This window comes from Danio aesculapii, chromosome 7 (assembly GCF_903798145.1).
Source record: "Danio aesculapii chromosome 7, fDanAes4.1, whole genome shotgun sequence".
NCBI lineage: Eukaryota > Metazoa > Chordata > Actinopteri > Cypriniformes > Danionidae > Danio > Danio aesculapii.
Window position 1 is genome coordinate 20,920,587 of NC_079441.1, and position 21,072 is coordinate 20,941,658.

General features: G+C 35.2%; 1 protein-coding gene across 2 annotated transcripts; it reads right to left on the bottom strand.

The window, feature by feature from the left end:
- Positions 1 to 1,233: 1,233 nt before the first annotated feature.
- Positions 1,234 to 4,858, bottom strand: si:dkey-112a7.4 (calcium/calmodulin-dependent protein kinase II inhibitor 2). 2 transcript variants are annotated; one of them, XM_056461246.1, is made up of 3 exons: positions 4,669 to 4,858; positions 4,060 to 4,339; positions 1,234 to 2,027 (listed from the first exon to the last, which is right to left on the bottom strand). In XM_056461246.1, the coding sequence occupies exons 2-3, from the start codon at positions 4,268 to 4,270 to the stop codon at positions 1,942 to 1,944; spliced, it is 297 nt and encodes a 98-aa protein (XP_056317221.1). In that variant the 5' UTR covers positions 4,271 to 4,339; positions 4,669 to 4,858; the 3' UTR covers positions 1,234 to 1,941. The 2 variants fall into 2 exon arrangements, with proteins under 2 accessions (XP_056317221.1, XP_056317220.1); XM_056461245.1 differs by having other exon boundaries at positions 4,060 to 4,371; positions 4,669 to 4,857.
- Positions 4,859 to 21,072: the final 16,214 nt, after the last annotated feature.

Sequence of the window (21,072 nt, forward strand, 5' to 3'; positions counted from 1 at the left end):
TGATGGTTGGGTTTAGGTGTGGGGAAGGTATAGACATTTATAACTATGGTTGGGTTTAGGCTTGTGGTAGGTATAAACGTTAATTACTGTGATGGTTGGGTTTAGGTGTGGGGAAGGTATAGACATTTATAACTATGGTTGGGTTTAGGCTTGTGGTAGGTATAGACGTTAATAACTGTGATGGTTGGGTTTAGGTGTGTTTAGGAGTAGGTGTAGACATTAATAACTGATGTACAGTGCCATCTTTCCAGCAACATAGTTTTGACATATCTCCATAACTTCAAGTTACGCCTCTAATGTATTTCAAGTTACGCCCCTGTCTTGCAGTCCGCAGACAGACACTACTCGAATTTCCGCATACAGAGATGATCCGAACTCCCGGACTACTCTCCATTGGAAATGAATGACTTCCGGTCTGTCGCTTGTCGTTTGTTGTATGCAGTGGAAAGGCGGCTTCAGAAGACGATGCCGACACGCAATGAACGCATGGTGGCGTTTGAAGGCATCAGATGCAGAGCACAGACGCTCTTGACAATTCTTCAGGTATTAATATAATAACACTAATACTGAAATGGTTAAGGCATTTCAGAATGACCAAAACAACATTTCAGATGTTTTACAGTGCGCTCAGCCACTGGTTTGTCCAGTCACACACATTTTTATCATCACATGATCTCTTATAACAAAATCACATGACTTTATTTAATGCGCCTTTTGGATTTTGTTCGGTAAAAGTGTTTTCATCGTAGTTTATGATCATCTTTTCTTATCGAATAAAAAGTTTATCCTACTGTGTTGTGCGCATATGTTTTTATGCACATTTTCAAAACTCATGCGCATCTTGGCATATTTCATCAAACGATATAACACGTTTCCAACATGCGCATAAAAATAGGCATAGGAAACGTAACTATTGATCAGCTAGATATGATCGTTTCTGAAAATTTTCCTCTGTGTACTTGTGTTGACTCTGGTACACTAAAAAATGCTGGGTTCCACACAAGTATTTTATGTTGTCGCAACACAAATTGATTAAGTTAACCTAATTGTTTTTACAAATTTGAGTGGATTGAACTTAAAACAATTAAGTTGTCCCCCCCAAAAAAATTTAAAAACTCAATTTAAATACGTAGTTTAAACATGCAGCGCAAGTCATTTTTGGAGTGTATTCTTTTTATACATAATTATTGTTATAGTCCCTAGTGTGAAGAGGAAAACACTAAGAACAAGCCATTAAGTTACTCATGCATACTTTATTACTCCACTGAGCTTCCCCAAAACAGTTTACAAAAATTCATTAATTTACATGCAAACATCTACAATTCAAAACCACTTTAAGAGCAATGCACGTTTAACCAACATATTAGCTCAATTTAGATTTGATTGTTCTTCACCCAGTGTGCATCTCAGATTGTACTTGTTTCAATTCAAACTGAAGTAAACAGGCACATAATAAGTGACAAAAAATAACAACTAACTAATGCCATTCACAGAAATGTCAAGGTAGACTGCAGTTACCAAGGTAACCATGGGTCTTACCAAATGGCGCGTTACACGTTAACAGTTTGACAGGAAAAAACGTCCTCTTTGGGAGATGAATAATCCAAACTGCTGAGGTTAGCTTTCGTAAATCTGCAGTAAAGTGCAAATGTAATAAATATAGCCCTGTTGCATTAGAGGTCATCAAGATCTTCAAGAAGAAAAAAACACCCGACTGAATCACTCAGTGCTACAGAAGCACGTCGGTTAAGCATAAAGTGAACAGAAAGCCATGTCCGCAGTTCTCTTGTTTGACCTTGAAGCGGTGAAAAAGCTGTACAGTGACGGGTGATGATAAGTGAGAACGTGCGAGAGGGAGATTTTAGTTCAGTTCAATTCTGCAGGCCCTGCTTTGGTGTGTGTGTTGGCCTCTTTAAGAGCTTTGGCACAGTCAGTCATGCATCAGGCAACAGGTGAAACTCTCTGAGAAACCGGGAAGCTTCTGTTGTTGTTTATGATATCGTCCAAGTCCTCGTCCTCGATAACCACTGAATAAGTAAAAGAGAGAAATGGATCAGTTGATGACGGAGTGGAAACCAGTGATGGTGGTAGTCGGGCATCAGGTGAGTGCAAATCACTTTGGTTGGTACAAGATGAACTTTCCTACAATCAGCTCTGGAAATAATTAAAAGACCACTTGACAACTCTCAGGACATGCTGGATTTGCTAAGGGTTTGGTGTTAATGTTTGTTTTATTTGAAAAAGGTCTGAGAACTTCTTCCCAAGTTCAAATAAAAACTTGTTTGGAACATTTCTTCCTCAGAAGTGACATTAAATCAAAATAACGAATGTCTTTATTTGTTTTATTTTTTTTTTTTAAAAATCAAGATAATTTCACCAAAAATTGATTTCTTAAATCTTCTGGAAACATTGCTCTGTTTTGTCTACAGATGAATATAAACTTGCCTGCTTAGACAACCTTTTTAAATATTTCACTCAAACCAAATGCTCTAAATTGCTCTTTTTTTTATTCAGGCAGAAAATGTTTCTGAAAACATTTTTAAATTCTGACGTTTACAGAATAAAAACAACTACATTTTACTCAAACATATAACTAAACATCAAACATATAACTAAAAATCATAAATCGGGAGAAAATGAGAATCTAAGTGGTCTCTTAATTTCTTCAAAAGCTATAGTATCATAATTGTTCAATACTATTGTGTTGTGTGTCTGTGACTTAGATGGTTTTATATAAAAAATATATATTTCATTAATTTTAACAAATGTACTTTTTTTTTTTACTTTCCATTTGCCAGTACCTGTTGACATGTATTGTATAAATCCCCATGGACATCGGTTTCTGATAAAAACCCTTATTTAAAGTTCTACTGAAGCAAACAAGATTTTTTTAAATCAGATGGATTAATCAATGTCAATTTAATAGTTCACATTTGGGTGAACTATCACTTTAGTAATAGTAGACAAGTCTTTTTATTGAATTTTTCCACAAAAACTGTTTAACAGTCATAAACTGAAGATCTTAACAGAGCAACTCAAACATATACAAGAACAAAGTACACGAAAAACACTAGTAGAAAATACAAAGTGAAATAATAAATAGATAAATAAATAAATAAATAAATAAATAAATAAATAAATTTAGGGGTGGGTTGGGGGGAACTTACAATTCAAGTATTTGGAATAAATCTGTTCTCAAAATAAGACAGGAATGGTCTCCAAACTTTGAAGAATCTGTTATTTGAGCCTTGGTGCAATATTTGAGTTTTTTCTAGCTTTAGACATGCCATGATATTTTCTACCCATTTAGTATGTGTTGGAGGTTTAGTTGACTTCCACTGCAGAAGTATAAGCCTTCGGGCCAACAAAGAAGAGAAAGCTAGTACATTTAATTGACCTGTTGGTAATGCATGGTTTTAAGGTGTCACACCAAATATTGCTATTACTGGATCTGGTTGTATCTCCTTTTCAAATAAGAAAAAAATCTCACTAACTATTACTTTAAAAATAAAATGTTTCCCACTCATAATTAAAATTTGTAGTAATGGTCACATGCTTTATCTTTCCAACATGACTTCAACACACCATTAGTCAGTGTAATTACTTCCCCAAATTATTTTTATTAATAAAGGTAACGCTTGTCTAGAATAGAGAATCTAGTTCAATTGTTTAAAATAACTTCACAAGTTTTATTTCATTAAGCAGATCCAGTGATGTTGCTAAGCATTTTTCAGAGGAATTGCTAGGGGACAGACATGCATTACTAAATGTAACATTTCCTAAATCTTTCCAGCTACATTTAGAAAGGGGATTTTCAAAGTGCACATGGAACTTTTTAGCACTACATATTTAGATGGTTCCCTTATTGGACACACCCAGCTGATGAGATGATGAAGCTGAATTAAATGAACGAATTAAGTCCTGGGAGGCTCCAGGACAACTTTAAAAAACAGCTTTGTTTAATAAAATATTGGTCTCAGGTCAAGATTTTTGAAGACGGAAAAAATAAGTTTATTCAATATTTGTCAGGTTAAAATAACAGCTCAATATCCCACCCACCTCTCGTAGAGCGGCCGATCTGTCCGAGTTTGGGGGCTCGCTGCATTCGTCTCGGGCCGGACAGGAGATCTGGTCTGTTCCTCCCCGGTTGTCCGTGGTCATACGGGATTACTGGACTGGGTTGTAATGCACCTGCCGGTGGTATGAGATCGGGCATTTCTGCCATGCCGTACATGTCCTCCTGCTGCTGTACTTCGGTAGGTGTATTCATAAAAATAACACCGCAGGACGTTGTTTGTCTGTGTACTTCCGCGACGACGGCAAATGTTTGTCAAGCCACCTAGACCGAACCGAAAGCAGTGTTTACAACACCTGAGAAGGGTAAAAACACGGTAAAAAATACATCAATCAACCTATTACATCATAAATAATTAAATCAAATCATCGATATTACTTATAAATCACACAGTAGCTCGATAAACAGTCGGATTGTGTGTATTTTCAAACACCTATAAACACAAGTGACGAAGACACCGATCGCATGCACCGGATGAGCTTAAGTATCTATACGCGCGTGTCAACAACAAAGCTTTTAGCTTACGTTACAGAATGTTACAGTCAAAAAAAATACAACACATACAAGCATAAATCAACGAAATATGTCCCTACCTTGAATTTGTGAGGAGCGTGGACACGGTTTGCGCGTATTCAGGTTCTGTGTCGGTTTGTTCGGCGCTAGTCGGAAGTTGCCTACTATCTACGGCGGCGATAGAGAGTCTGTCGTAACTCTCACTTGGGGATTTCCTTGGTCCTTTCTGAGTGCGTCACTGCGAGGGAGGGCCCGACCGGGGCGATAGATACTCCTGCTGCTGAGAGCCCGTGGGTCGCTGGCTGCTTACGGGCGGCTTGGTCGCCCACCGTGTGTAGGCTCTAACCCACAGACACGAGAGCCCACACTGGACCTCAGAGAATGAGAACCCGTGGCTGCTGCTTCACCACTCACTCTGAGAAGGACTCTGCTTTCTATATCACTGTGAAGCTGTTGTAAGCCCACGTAGTTTTAAAGAATTTTCAGGATGAGATGAGGTAAAAGAGGTAATAACATAACGAAAATTTTCAGTTATAACCGTTTTCCTTGCTTACTACCAATGCCACCCACATGAAATAACACTATGGTAACTTATAGTGAACACTATAGTTTTATCTGTTGTGGTAATTCTATTGTTGCTTTGGTTCAACATTATTTATATGAACAACTTACTGTAGTGTTCTACAACTATAGGGTATATGTTATAATACAATACATCAGTTTACTGTAGTAAAAGCTAATATACTACATTACATATTACAGTTTATCAGTTCACTATAGTTAATATGACTATGCTGTGGGACTCATTAACAGTGTTGTAAATATGATAGTTTATGTAGTATAAAACAAGTTACTATAGTATGGATGAAAAACATTCATTTTCCTTTGGCTTAGTCCCTTAGTTATCAAGGGTCGCCCCAGCGGAATGAACCATCAACTATTCCAGCATATGTTTTACACAGTAGATGCCTTTTCAGCTGCAACCCAGTACTGGGAAACACCCATACACTCTCGCATTCTCACACACACACACTACGGCCAATTCAGTTTATTCAATTCACTTACGCTGCATGTGTTGGACTGTGGGGGAAACCGGAGCACCCAGAGGAAACCCACACGAACACAGGGAGAACATGTAAACTCCACACAGAAATCCCAACTAGTCTAGCCGGGACTCGAACCAGCGACTTTATTGCTGTGAGGCAACAGTGCTAACCACTGAGCCACCGTGCTATAGTTACTATAGTCTTTTTTTTTTTCTTTATTACTATTTAATAATGTAGTTTAACCACTACAGAAGCTTCTTTTCCCCTATTACAGATATGCCATTTGAGACATTACAAACCTTTTAACCATTAAAACCAGTGTACATATTGTATTTTGGTACATTTCATTATGTATAAGGGATTTTAACATGATAGAAGGCAACACATTACCAGTAGAGATTTCTATTTGATTTTTTTAGCAGGAATATTCAATACCTCTAAAAAGCTAAGCTATATTTGTATTTGCGATTAAAGTCCAAAACAAATAAAACTACTGCTATGTGAACATATATGTGCCACATTTGACAGCACCAGACACTGACAGGTTCACCATCTTTAAACAGTCACAGTAAATGATTTTTCATTGAAGGTGTCACAATATGGAGTCTGATTGTAAAAACCACAATTTCAATTCCACAGGACTCAACAATAGAGCAAAATGAATTTCCTGCATTTCTTTGAGCGAGTTGTGAATTATTTAATCAGCTGATGTGTTCAGTCTGATTGAGGATTCTTTAAAGGGCACCTATTTTACCCCTTATTTAGGATAATACATTGTGTCCCCAGAATGTGTGCGTAAAGTGTCAGCTCAAAACACCAATCAGATTATTTACTATACCTTTCAGAACATTGGAGTGTTCTGCTCTGAACACAATGTAGCAGTTTTTGTTGTCTGTGCCTTTTATGCAAATGAGCTAGTTTTCCCCACCCACTGTTCCCACGATCCTGTCAGAGTGTGCCTCCATCTAGAGATCTGCGCAGGACTAAATTTTTAATCCCGCTCCAGCTAGGTTTTAGTCCGCTCCTGACCGCTCCCGCTTATACACCAAGAAAGTAACACACAGTATCACGCTCTCTCTCATTCACACACACACACATACACAGCACCAAGAAAGTAACACACAGCATCACACTGTCTCTCATTCACACACACAAACACATAGACAGCACCAAGAAAGTAACACACAGCATCACGCTCTCTCTCATTCACACACACACACACATAGACAGCACCAAGAAAGTAACACACAGCATCACGCTCTCTCTCATTCACACACACACACACACATATACAGCACCAAGAAAGTAACACACAGCATCACACTCTCTCTCATTCACACACACACACACATAGACAGCACCAAGAAAGTAACACACAGTATCACGCTCTCTCTCATTCACACACACACACACATAGACAGCACCAAGAAAGTAACACACAGTATCACACTGTCTCTCATTCACACACACACACATAGACAGCACCAAGAAAGTAACACACAGCATCACGCTCTCTCTCATTCACACACACACACATAGACAGACACCAAGAAAGTAACACACAGTATCACACTGTCTCTCATTCACACACACACACACATAGACAGCACCAAGAAAGTAACACACAGCATCACGCTCTCTCTCATTCACACACACACACATAGACAGCACCAAGAAAGCAACACACAGCATCACGCTCTCTCTCATTCACACACACACACATAGACAGACACCAAGAAAGTAACACACAGTATCACACTGTCTCTCATTCACACACACACACAAATAGACAGCACCAAGAAAGTAACACACAGTATCACACTCTCTCTCATTCACACACACACACACACACATAGACAGCACCAAGAAAGTAACACACAGCATCACGCTCTCTCTCATTCACACACACACACACACATAGACAGCACCAAGAAAGTAACACACAGCATCACACTGTCTCTCATTCACACACACACACACACACATAGACAGCACCAAGAAAGTAACACACAGCATCTCACTGTCTCTCATTCACACACACATACACACACACACATAGACAGCACCATAAAAGTAACACACAGCATCACGCTCTCTCTCATTCACACACACACACATAGACAGCACCAAGAAAGTAACACACAGCATCACGCTCTCTCTCATTCACACACACACACACACATAGACAGCACCAAGAAAGTAACACACAGCATCACACTGTCTCTCATTCACACACACACACACACACATAGACAGCACCAAGAAAGTAACACACAGCATCACGCTCTCTCTCATTCACACACACACACACATAGACAGCACCAAGAAAGCGACACACAGCATCACGCTCTCTCTCATTCACACACACACACACACATAGACAGCACCAAGAAAGTAACACACAGCATCACGCTCTCTCTCATTCACACACACACACATAGACAGCACCAAGAAAGCGACACACAGCATCACGCTCTCTCTCATTCACACACATATACACACACACACATGTACACAGCACCCAGGCAGATGCGCGCATGCTCTATTGTTAGACCGCCCGCTCCGGTTCATATTACACCAGAGTTACTGACCGCTCCTGTGCTTTATTCAGAAATTTATTCCCGCGCCGCAAGAATGGGTATGCAGACCTCTACCTCCATCTCCTGCTGTGTCAGATAAACAGCACAGTGACGGACATAAAGGATGCAGATCTCACGTAACGTTTGTGAAAAATACTGCAATAAGAACTTTCCCATCGATCATTTGATGAAGTAATTCAAGTCTTTCTGCAACGATAACACACACTCAATGTCGTTACAACGTTCACGTATACACAGCGTGCACGTTTAACTTTGAATTGTTTTTACATTTTAAACTTGTAAAACTCATTCTTGATCACATTTGATGATGATTGATGATCACAGCGAGCTGAACAGATCTTTTAATCTCAGTCGCTTTGCGCACGTCCTGTCTTGTTGATATGATTATACGCATTACTATGGAGACATATTAATACACGGCTGTCAATCAGTTCGGTGGGCGGGGAAACTCCTATATCACGTTGTGGTGGGCCTCAAAATGGGAAAGATTTGGATCATATTTTAACATCAGCAAATGTTTTAAAAATAGACTTGTGTTTCTATCACTCCAGTATGACTGTGGACACACTATCCAAACAGCTTACAAAAGATGATTTTCATCATAGGTGCCCTTTAAGACTGAGTCACTGAATCAGAAAAAAGCAACCAGTCATTCAGAAACAAAACTCCATGGTGTGGGTTCTGTGGCTTTGTCTGGAATTATAGCTAAATCAAATGAAGTAAATGGTAACATTTGTATCTAAAATAAGAAGTTTGTGCAAGTTATTAATGTGACATTGTAAAATGTTCTCGTTCCATTTGAGAAGCTTTCTCAGGCACAGTCTTTCTTTTATGTTGTGTATTTTAAGATATGCTGCTTACATAATATGGCATTTACACCAAGCTTCAATGAAAATGCTAGTCAAAAGAGGTGCATATGTGCAATTTCTCTTTTTTTTAACAATATAATGTTTAGTATTTGTAAATGTTCTATAATCCACAGTAAAGAGCATTCACAGGCTGCACATTCAGTAGTGAAAATTCAGTTGGAAAACTAGCAAAAAAATCCTATCGGGTTTCAGCTTTATATTTTCTTAATCCAGTGCTCTCTTTGTCCTCCGTCTTATAAAGTATCACCTTGCTTATTTAGGAAATGAATACACCACACATTTGTATGCTTTGTTTAGGGTGAAACACTAGTCAGTTGTTATACATATACAGTTGAAGTCAGGATTATTCATCCTCCTGTGACTTTTTTATTTTTTATTTTATTTTTTTATATTTTTTTATTTCAAATATTTCTCAAATGATGTTTAACAGAGCAAAGAATCTTTCACAGTATTTCCTATATATATTTTTTTTTCTGGAGAAAGTCTTATTTGTTTTATTTTGGCTAGAATAAAAGCAGTTTAAGGTCAATATTATTAGCCCACTTAAGCTATTTTTTTCCCATTGTCTACAGAACAAACCATACTTATACAATGACTTGTATGGTGGCTGAGAGAGCTTAACATGCTGCAATTTAAGAAAACACATGCAATTACAAAAAATGCCAGCAAATTATGAAAAGATCTTCATTTGTTTGACAGCACACGTGCTGCAAGTCCTCACAACCCATACACATAAAAAAAAATACGCTGCATTTTCACACAATGCAAACAAATTAATAAAACGCGCTGCATTTTCTCACAACACAAAAAAATGGAACACAATAGAAATGTTTCAAGTGGACCCTAAAACGTGATGGACGTCGCTGTGCTGTGACTGTAATAATTCAGGAGGGCGAATATTTGTAACTTCAACTGTATGAGTAAATATTAATTTCTATTTCACTTGTTTTGGTTGTTTAATTTAAAATCTGTTTGCCATAAATACAAAAAAACATATAATAATATACAACATACACTGGAACAAATGATTCATTAGGTATCCTTACTTTTTTAAGGTAGTGGTTGCAAACAATTTCTATGGGCTTAATTTAAACAAATTAAATTTAGCAATGTTCAAAATAATTTGTTTAAATGTAGATTGTAAATCTAATGAATTATTTCTTTAAGTGTTTACCAAATAAATAATACAGGTCAATGCCCCCATCATAAGGAGATAAACTAGTGTTGCTTTGTCTTTGACCTGCACTCACGTCTAAGCACCTATTTCAGATATTCAATCCCACACATTGTGATCTAACAAGATCAACTTTATCAGATTTAACATGTTTTCTCTTGGGTTTTCTTGTTTAGTTTAAAGGTAAACAAGAAATATAATCTTTTTTTTTTTTTTTTGGGGGGGGGGGGGGGGGTAAAATTGTGGTATGCACTCTGAACATGTTGAGACTTATTTAAACCGTTACACGTGAAGCCCTCATGAATGGTTCAAGGTATAAAAGTGGGTGAAGAGGGAAGAGTGCCGATGGAGATAATCCTTGCACGGGGGGACAAAAAGAGGACTCAAATCATACCTTTACAATCATTTTGGAGCAGCGATATCGTGAAGATGACCAAACCAATCTGTCTGGTGTTTGCCCTGCTGTTTCTGACTATCATTTTGTGCAACAACTCAGGTAATTATATGCTGTGGTTTACGTCTTGTTTGCACTTACTCAAGTTTTTTTGTAACATTATCTTTGTGTAATGTCCTAATACCGCAATGTAATCATGAAACAGATGATGTTGTGGTTTTTGACATCAATGTTTATGCTTTCATTGTAAGACTAATGCCACTTCTTGTCTCCGCACAGTCTGTTCACAGAGGAGATCCATGAAGCAATCTGCTCTTTGTGGCTGCAAACGTAAGAAATCCATTTGTTTTCTGTTATCTTTTTGCCCAATTAATGTGTATTAAAAACACTCTTAAAAATAAAGGTTCTTTATTAACTTTGAGTGTTTTATGCAGAGCCTTTCTTTTCACAAAGCACTCTTTTAAATGGCAAAAGGCTATGTAGATTAATGAAATCTTCATTTTTCGCTAAGAAAAATGGTTCCTAAGAACTGTTTACTGAAAGCTTTATGTTGAAAGTGGTTCTTCTTTGACATCACAGAGAAACTGTCTTTTTTTAATTACATTTTTTAAACATCTGTAATATTTATACTTGTTATACGTTCAAATGCATACAAATTCTTTAGGTCAAAATCCCAAAATTAAAAAAAAGATTATAAACCAGAACTAGAAAGGCAAAGTTGAGTTAATTTTGCTCAAGAAAGTTTCAGAAAGAGGACCAAATGCACCAAAGCACATTTGATATTTGAAATAAACCATAAGTAAATCATTGAAGTATTTTTCCAAAAGTAAAAGCGTTGTTGCCTGGCTCAAGTAGTCTACTACTTAAAATTTGTAGTATAGACAATTTTTTAAAGAAGTATTTGGTTTTAATACAAAATTTAAGTTTATAACTATTTAGGCTATGTAGATCAGGCATCAAAATAATTGTTAGAGAAATAGAAAAATTAAGGTAAAAAGTTTACTTTATAGGAAAATTATATTTCGACAGATATAAAATGTAAGTAAGTTCTATAAGGGCTAGTATTGTTTCATCTACATAAAGAAAATCGTTCAAAAAAATTCAATACATTTTTTTAAGTAAATGAAGCAATACATTTTTATCAGTGTGTATAGTGACTGAACTTAAGCAACTAATTGTATAATTTTTTTTTCGCCAAGTATATACCAGAATTCAGCACACATTCTTAATGAATGCTTTATTTATAAGAGTGTTTTGATTTTAACCATACGATTATTGAATGTTGCCTAATGTAATATCCAAATCTTTCTTTTTAGTTTACCCTAATAAGGGCCTAAAGTGTACAAAGAGACCCACCCCTAAAACCAGAGATGAGTACAATGAAATTCTGAAGTGCATTTGCAGGGACACCCAAATATGTAAGTTTAAAGGGTTGTGAATGTAAACGTAGTATTAACAGTTATGAAATATAATCATTCTAATAAGTCATGTCATTCATTTGCAGTCTCAAAAATCAGCAGGAAGGAGTTTGTGAAGATGTGCAACAAATTTTACCCTTCTCTTCCTTTGTGAGCTGATAAATGTGCAGGTTTATGAGGATCCTCTGTATCAGTTATTCCATATCTATATATACTTTAGTGTAATCATTAAAAAAATGCTCTGATTTCAACTATGTTAAACGTGTAATTAATCTATTTGAATACAATAAAGGAATGTAAAGTGTTTTTCTTGTTATCACTGTGTGTTTGATTGGAGAAAAAGATGCTGTGTTCTGTATCTCAACTGACCATCTTTGTTTATAGTACTTTTTATACTGATGCAGGCTTCTTTGGTTGAATTATACCATATTTTAAGGGCTGTGCATGCTCTAACAAGCCACTACTTCCCCTACTCAGATTTAACTAAATTTGGACACTGAAGTGCATTTTTTTTACCATGGCATCTGAAAAGCAAATCTGTCTAGGTCAATGATTTTCCTAAAGATCTCATGTGTAAAGTCTAAATCAGCATTTTAAGCTCTCGGCGTCACAATCTGATATGATCTCAGTTTTCATGACAATGGAGGTTTCTTAGAATAACTTGATTCTGTGATTCTGTGAAGTGTTTATCTAATACTTCAGTTTAACAGTCTCATTTACAATTTATACTAAAGGGATAGTGTGAATATTTGGTCATCATTTACTCACCCCTCACTTGTTCCAAACCTTGAACAATTTCAACAAAAAAGGAGACATTAAAGAATTTTGGAAATCTGTAACCGTTGACTTTCATAATAAGAAAAACAAATACAATGGAAGTCAATGGTTACAGGTTTCCAACATTTTTCAGTACATTTTTTTTTTCTTGTGTTCTACAGAAGAAAAAAAACAAACTGGTTTGTAACAAGTCAGGGATAAGTAAATGATGAATAAGTTCTCATTTTTAGGTGAATTTTACTTGTGCACAGAAAAAGAAAGCAGTTTATACATTTCATATAGCCATGTTAGCATATTTATTTATTTACAAATTTCATTTTTAACCTGCTGCTTAATTAAAAGTAAACATTAATCACATTATTAAATAAAAAAAATAAGAACTCTCGATTTGTTTATGAGCATGCACAAATTTGTTAAGAAAAAAAACTTTTTAAGAGTATTTGCTTCCTCAGTTTGTGGAAAAGCTGTCTGTGAGCTTGTTAATGCGCTTTAATTACTTTCGTATGGTTTATAATTTCGTATGGTTATAATTTCGTTTTCAGTGTATAACAGGTACAAAACATACACTCGTGGCCACTTTATTAGGTACACCTGTCGTACTGCTCATTAAGGCAAATTTCAGCCAATCACATGGTAGCAACTCAGTGCATTTAGGCATAGACATGATCAAGATGATCTCCTGCTGTTCAAACAGAGCATCAGAATGGGGAAGAAAGGTGATTTAGGTGACTTTGAAGGTGGCATGATTATTTGTGCCAGACGGGCTGGTCTGAGTATTTCAGAAACTGCTGATCTCTAGGGTTTACAGAGAATGGTCCGAAAAAGAGAAATATCCAGTGAGCGGCAGTTCTGTGGGCGCAAATGCCTTGTTGATGCCAGAGGTCAGAGGAGAATGGCCAGACTGGTTCGAGCTGATAGAAAGGCAACAGTGACTCAAATAACCGCTTGTTACAACCAAGGTCTACAGAAGAGCATCTCTGAATGCACAACACGTCCAAACTTGAGGCAGATGGGCTACAGCAACAGAAAACCACACCGGGTGCCACTCCTGTCTGCTAAGAACAGGAAACTGAGGCTACAATTCACACAGGCTCACCAAAATTGGACAATAGAAGATTGTCTGGTCTGAGGAGTCTCGATTTCTGCTGTGACATTTGGATGGTAGGGTCAGTTTTTGACGTCAACAACATGAAAGCATGGATCCATCCTGCCTTGTATCAATGTTTCAGGCTGGTGGTGGTGTAATGGTGTGGGGGATATTTTCTTGGCACACTTTGAGTCCATTAGTACCAATTGAGCATCGTGTCAACACCACAGCCTACCTGAGTATTGTTGCGGACCATGTCCATTCCTTTATGACTACAGTGTACTCATCTTCTAATGGCTGCTTCCAGCAGGATAACCCCCCATGTCATAAAGCGCAAAAATCATCTTAGACTGGTTTCTTGAACATGGCAATGAGTTCACTGTACTCAAATGGCCTCCACAGTCACCAGAACCAAATCCAATAGAGCACCTTTGGGATGTGGTGGAATAAGAGATTCACATCATGGATGTGCAGCTGACAAATCAGCAGCAACTGCGTGATGCTATCATGTCAGTATGGACCAAAATCTCTGATAAATACTTGCAGTACCTTGTTGAGTCTATGCCATGAAGGATTAAGGCAGTTCTGTGAAGCCTAAAATGCTGCTATTGTATTGTTATGGTAAAGTTCTGGTAACCCCTGCTGCAGTTTTTTTAAGTAAAAATTTACAGCTTTTTTTATAGATGTTTTTTGTAAAGAAGCATTACGTGCTTGCACACATGGCCAATGTTGTTTTTCTTGTTGCACATATAGACACATTATCCAAATGCACATGATGAGACAATGACATTTATTGAAGTGTAATTTACACTGAGTGTACATTTTCAAGCACATTTAAACCTTATTGTAATGTATAAGAATGAACAAGCCACAAAAATGTTTTCAGATTTTAGCTGTGTGACAAGTCTGTTTGGTTTTTTCCAGGGCCCAGTATTGTTTTCACATGTATGGAGTTATATGCTGACTCTTGACCTTTTTGTTTTTGTAAAGTAAATCTGCCCCAATTGACATCCTCTCCTCTCCTGCACCATGTATGACACTTTTAATATAGGATTAGGGGATATGAATGATCAACTATTGACTGTAATAATGATGATCATGTAATATACAGTAAGATACATTATTTCATGTTAACTGTAGTTTGTTATAATTGCGGTAATATTGCTTCAATGTGTGCATGTGTGTTTTCTAGGTTACTGATATCTTTCTGATGATTGCCTTTGTTTTAAGATGAAAGGGCTCATCTGAGGTTGCCAAAGTATTCGCTTGAAAAATGTGTCAGACATGAAATACTACGCCTGCAGCAAGAACGTTGTGATATCCAGGTGAAATGAAATTGCTCGTGCAATGACGTCAAACTCATGTAAATAATGTAACCAAAAACATAAGGGTGATTTTAAAACTGCAGGTTTACATTTTGCATCTCCAAGATAAACCTTCTTTTATGGAAAACACAACTTACATCATTATCTCTAAAAAATAATGTTTGGATGTAAATTTTTAGACATTTTACACTGAAAAAATGATGTCTGCAAAACTGTTGCAAACAATTTATTTGTGTTGAATTTAAACAAACAATTTAAATTTTCAACTTAATTTGTTTGTTTAAATTCAGCACAAATAAATTATTTACAACTTTTTAACGTAAAGAAATTTAATAAATCCAAGGAATCATCTTTAAATAATTTTTTCAGTGTACCTTTAAAATAGTAAGTTACTACAACCCAGCAGCTATTTTTGTCAGTCTCTGCCTTCTGAATCATACATTCAGCTTTAAATATAATTAAATAAATAAGTCTAGTTTATAACTTTGTTAACTCTATTAAGTGAAAAACATTTGGCATAAAGCATGTATTTTCAATATTATCTGTAATTTCGGTAATTAAAAAAATATTTTGTGTCTTTCCTTACGTTCTAGTAAACAAATTGCTTGCTAGACTTGCTTCAAATGATGTCACTTCCTCTGACGAGAAACACAAATGCATGCAATTATTCTTCTCTTAAAAATATTTAAGATACACCAATAACAGACTAATTATCAACGTATTATTGCGGTATTTCAATGAATTTATCATTCACTATTTAAAAATGATACTATAAGAAAATACAGTGATGGTTTTAGGCAGTTTTAAACATGTCATGTGGTCTCTGGTTTGAGTTTAGCATCTTCAGCTAAAGCACAAATTGGTGGAAAATGTCAAAGCTGTTATTGTCAACTCAGTGGTTTAATAAGCAGTTAAGCCAAAAATTAGTAACAGAATCAGATGTCCCCTTTCACATTTAAGCATTTGGCATTGTTTTTCATTAATATTGGATTCAGTTTACTCTAAATTAAATGACATATGCTCAATTAAAATTTGCTGTATGACATTCTGGTTTAAGGCAAATAAATAAAAAATGTTTAATGGATCCAAAAGGGATGAAAGGAGTCATAAATAACCACCACACAAGTTCAGTTCTCCTATATTGTGTTGTAGAGTCACCATTTGAAAGCTTTTGTCTGTTAGTCTGCAAATATTATTTGTGTCCAACATGTGATTTGCAACTGTTATGCAAGCACCAAAAACAGGCGCCCACACATGAACACACACAAACATCCACACACATGACCCAATGCCCACGCAGACACTTGCATTCCACCCACATGACCCTCTTCCAAAACCAAGTGAATTGGCTGCGATAAGCATCTTTTCTCAGCACCACACTAACTGAAAGTTCTTCTAGAAACAAACACCCACAACAAAAACCAGGACGCCATGACTGCATATTGTGCTTTACAGAGTACATGTGGCATGGGACATTGATTTCTTGAAGAAAGAAACAGCTTGATCATATCAGACTGGAGTCAGAGTCTGGATTCTTTATGATAATTGTTATTATTTTATAACATTCTGAAAGTATGCTTATTGGGAAATATTACACAGATTACCACCAGTCAAAAGTTTTTTCATGTTTTTTTTTTTTTTTTTTTTTTTTTTTTTTTTTTTAAGAAAACGATTCTGTTCATCAAGGCAGCATTTATTAAATGTAAAAAAAAATATTGTTAAATATTTATTTATTAAATATTTATTTATGACTTATTGTATGAGGATTACTCCAGTCATTATTGCTTTTATTACTCTTACCATTATTAATAATAATAAAAGTAATAATAATTAATATTAGAGTGATTTCTGAAGGATCATGTGACTCTGAAGACTGGGGTAATGAAGCTGAAAATTCATCATTAAAAATCACTGGAATAAATTATAAAATTATTATTAGTATAAATTATTTATACTTTTCGTATAATTATAAGTCATTTCATAGTGCAATAACATTTCACAATTTTCAAATTTTTACTGTATTTTTTATTAAATAAATGCAGCCTTTGTGAGCAGGATAAGCTTATTTTAAAACATTGAAAAATCCTACTGAAGCCAAACTTTTCACCGGTAGTGTATATGTGTGTGTATATATATATTTACAATTTACTTCTAACATCTTTTTGTGCTTTAGAAACACAACGTAAGGGAATAGTTGACCCCAAAGTATAAATTCTGTCATCATTTTCTTGCACGTCATTCCATAAATTTTTGTTTTATTAAAAAATATGTTTTGAGATATATATATATATATATATAGTTCATCTCATATTTCTTTCTATGGCGCTTTTACAAAGTACATTGTGTCACAGCATATATATATATATATATATATATATATATATATATATATATATATATATATATATATATATATATATATATATATATATATATATATATATATATATATATATATAAAGATTATAGTGAATTGGAACAGTGTCAGTTCAAAATTAAGTTCAGTGTGGTTAATATTCACTGCTGAGAGTTCAAACACTGAAGAGCAAATCCATCAATGCGCTGCTCTCCAAGTCCCGAACCATGCAAGCCAGTGGCGACAGCGGCGAGGAAAAAACTTCACTAAAAGTTCAAGAGATAAGATAAAATTATAGCAACATTGTCCTTAAAGAAAAAATGCAGTTATCATGATTAAAGTGTCATTACCCTTTAATTGCTTTCATGAGAATCTATATGTGCTATTACAAAAAAAAAAGTGTTCAAATTGATCCTTATATGTAGTATGTGTGTTATTTATAACTAAAATATTTCAAATGATTTTTTTCCAATTTTGTAGAATCAACTTCTTAAATGCATAGGAAATCAGACCTCTCTTTTGTTAAATACAGGGTTTGGAATCTTATTTAAGTCCACAACAAAAATATTTTTCACCCAACAATAAATTAATTGATTTTGACAGTTGAGGAAAATATATATCCTGCCAACTTAGCTAAGACATTGCAGTTTGAAGTTCCACCACTAGATGGGGATGGTTTACTTGTTTTTTATATATATATATATATATATATATATATATATATATATATATATATATATATATATACACACACACACACACACGCACACACACACACACACACACACACACACACACACACACACACACAAAGCCTAAGTCAGACAAAATAAATATTCAAACTTTTTGTCATTTTTGCATAATTTCAGGTTTCTCCCTTTTACTTTTGGAAAGGCTCCAGACACACCCCACGTCTCATGGATGGTCCTGAATGAATATTCAAACAGCTAAACGCAGAACATGGCCATCTTTTCTAGTTCCATTCACATCCATTCAATCACATCTCTTCTCATTCCAATGGTATGTATGCTGTACACTGTAAAAATACAGGGTTCCACACAATTCATTCATGTTGTCCCAACAGAAATCGATTAAATTACCTTAACAAATTTAAGTGGATTAAATAAAATAAGTTGTGCCAAAAAATGTCAATAATTGTGTTGTTTCAGTGCACTGTAAAAAAAAAAAACAATTAGTTGGCTTCTTTTAAAATAAGCGAATAAATCTGTTGCTTTTAAAAACGATTAGTTGAGTTTACTTTAAAAATTCTATCCTTAAATTTTTTAAAGTAAATGAACAATGTCATAATTATAAAATAATAAATATTACACAGATACAAATACTACACCTCTAACATCCTTTGTGCTTTAGAAACACAACATAGTTGAATAGTTGACAAGAGAATAGTTGACTCCAACATGTTAATCCTGTCACCATTTACTCGCGTGTCATTCCAAAAATGTTTACTTTGACTTTCTTTATTTAAAAAACAGTTTTGGTATGTAGTCAAAAATAAATAATAATAATTAGTTAAATTAATTATTAAATAAATATATACAGTTGAAGTCAGATTTCTTTAGCACATTTCTAAACATAAGTTTTAATAACTCATTTCTAATAACTGATTTATTTTATCTTTGCCATGATGACAGTAAATAATATTTGACTAGATATTTTTCAAGACACAGATATAGATATTTCTCTATGCAGCTTAAAGTGACATTTAAAGGCTTAACTAGGATAATTAGGTTAACTAGGCTGGTTAGGGTAATTAGGCAAGGTATTGTATAATGATGGTTTGTTCTGTAGACTATCGAAAAATATATAGCTTAAACAGGCTAATAATATTGACCTTAAAATGGATAAAAAAAATTGTAAAACTGCTTCAACACTTCAACATATATATTCCAGTTATCCAAGAAGCTAGATTTGTGCAATGTGTTTTTTTATCATATATTTAAATTGTCATAATTAATATATAAAATGTTAGATCAACTTAATGGTTCAAAGTTACAATGGGTTTACTCTCTTTTCTTAAGTAAAGTCAACTTGTTGTTTTTGCGGCGTCAGGTTTTCTCACTTTTAATAAGTAAAAAATCATTTTTTCAGTGTAGTTTGAACAAGAAAGTGTAGGAATGGATTTTACTCAGATTTAAATGTGCTCTTTAATAAAACAGTAAAAACACTGGAATCTGATGTAAAAGCCCAGGATAGACTTTGACACATCCCTGTATTTGGATGATCCCTCTTTCATGAACTTTCCTTCGGTACTGATAAATACTCGGGTGTAACTGGTAACAAGGTTTTGTTCAATATCTTTGATAACTTTTGATTAAGATGAGTTTGCTCTCATAGGGTATTTAAAGACAAGGACGAAATGTCTTGGGGTTGTGAGTCTGTACCCAGACCGGTTCATAGTGAAGAGCTCTTGAGCTCAACACTGTATAATTTTAACTTCCATTAATACTCCTAGATTTTTTTTTGAGTAATTGATGTTGTGCATTTACTTCTGAGATATTGTTTGATTCTATAATTGGCGTGATACACTTGTATCTGGAAAATAAAGTGTTAAGTTTTGATGCATTCTGAATTCTCCTGAAATCTTTTATATCCAGTAGATTATGTGGAGGTTTTTGCACGAATCACACGAGACTGTTTGGAGCAGTTCGCACTTCGGCTCAGAGACTATTCAGTTTCTGGTTATCAGCGAGTACGTTTACATGGACATCAATAATCCGATTTTATCACGATTAAGACAATACTCTGATTAAGAGTCTACCATGTAAACAGCGATTTATTTTATTATTTTTTTAATTACCTTAATCTGACTAAAGTCATAATCGAACTAAACAGAAATGGAATTAATACATGTGGAGTGTGCCGATTTTAGTCGCATTATTGAAATGCAGTACAGACATGTAAATACCGCCACATTTTTGGATAATCTGAACAAACACGGCTATTTGACACTATTCTCTGCACCTACTGAGTCAGTGAAGGATCACAGACACCTGCATCATTAAATGCGGAGAGTTTTTTCCCATACGGCATGCGAAATCAAATTCCATTAAATCAACACTCTTTCAGCAGTTCATACTCTCATCCAATATCTCGTTTGTCACGGGGGGCATGCATGAAATGTTCCTGAATGAAAGTGAAAGTGCCAAATTGCAGTTAAAGTCGACAAATTAAAAATGAAACACCGGAAATTAGATGAAACTCCGGAGGAAATGTGGATAGTGTGGTGACGCAATGACGTTAATCGAATTATGTGCCATAACGGTAACTTGAAAGGAACATTCAAAAAGCAACTCATTTAAACACCTTAATCATATTATTGCCTTAATCACATTAAGCAGATTAACTGGGTATTAGTTAACCCTTCATCTTCTGACTAGCTTCAGTATGTCAAGATCCTGTCCATGAGAAACAGGCAAA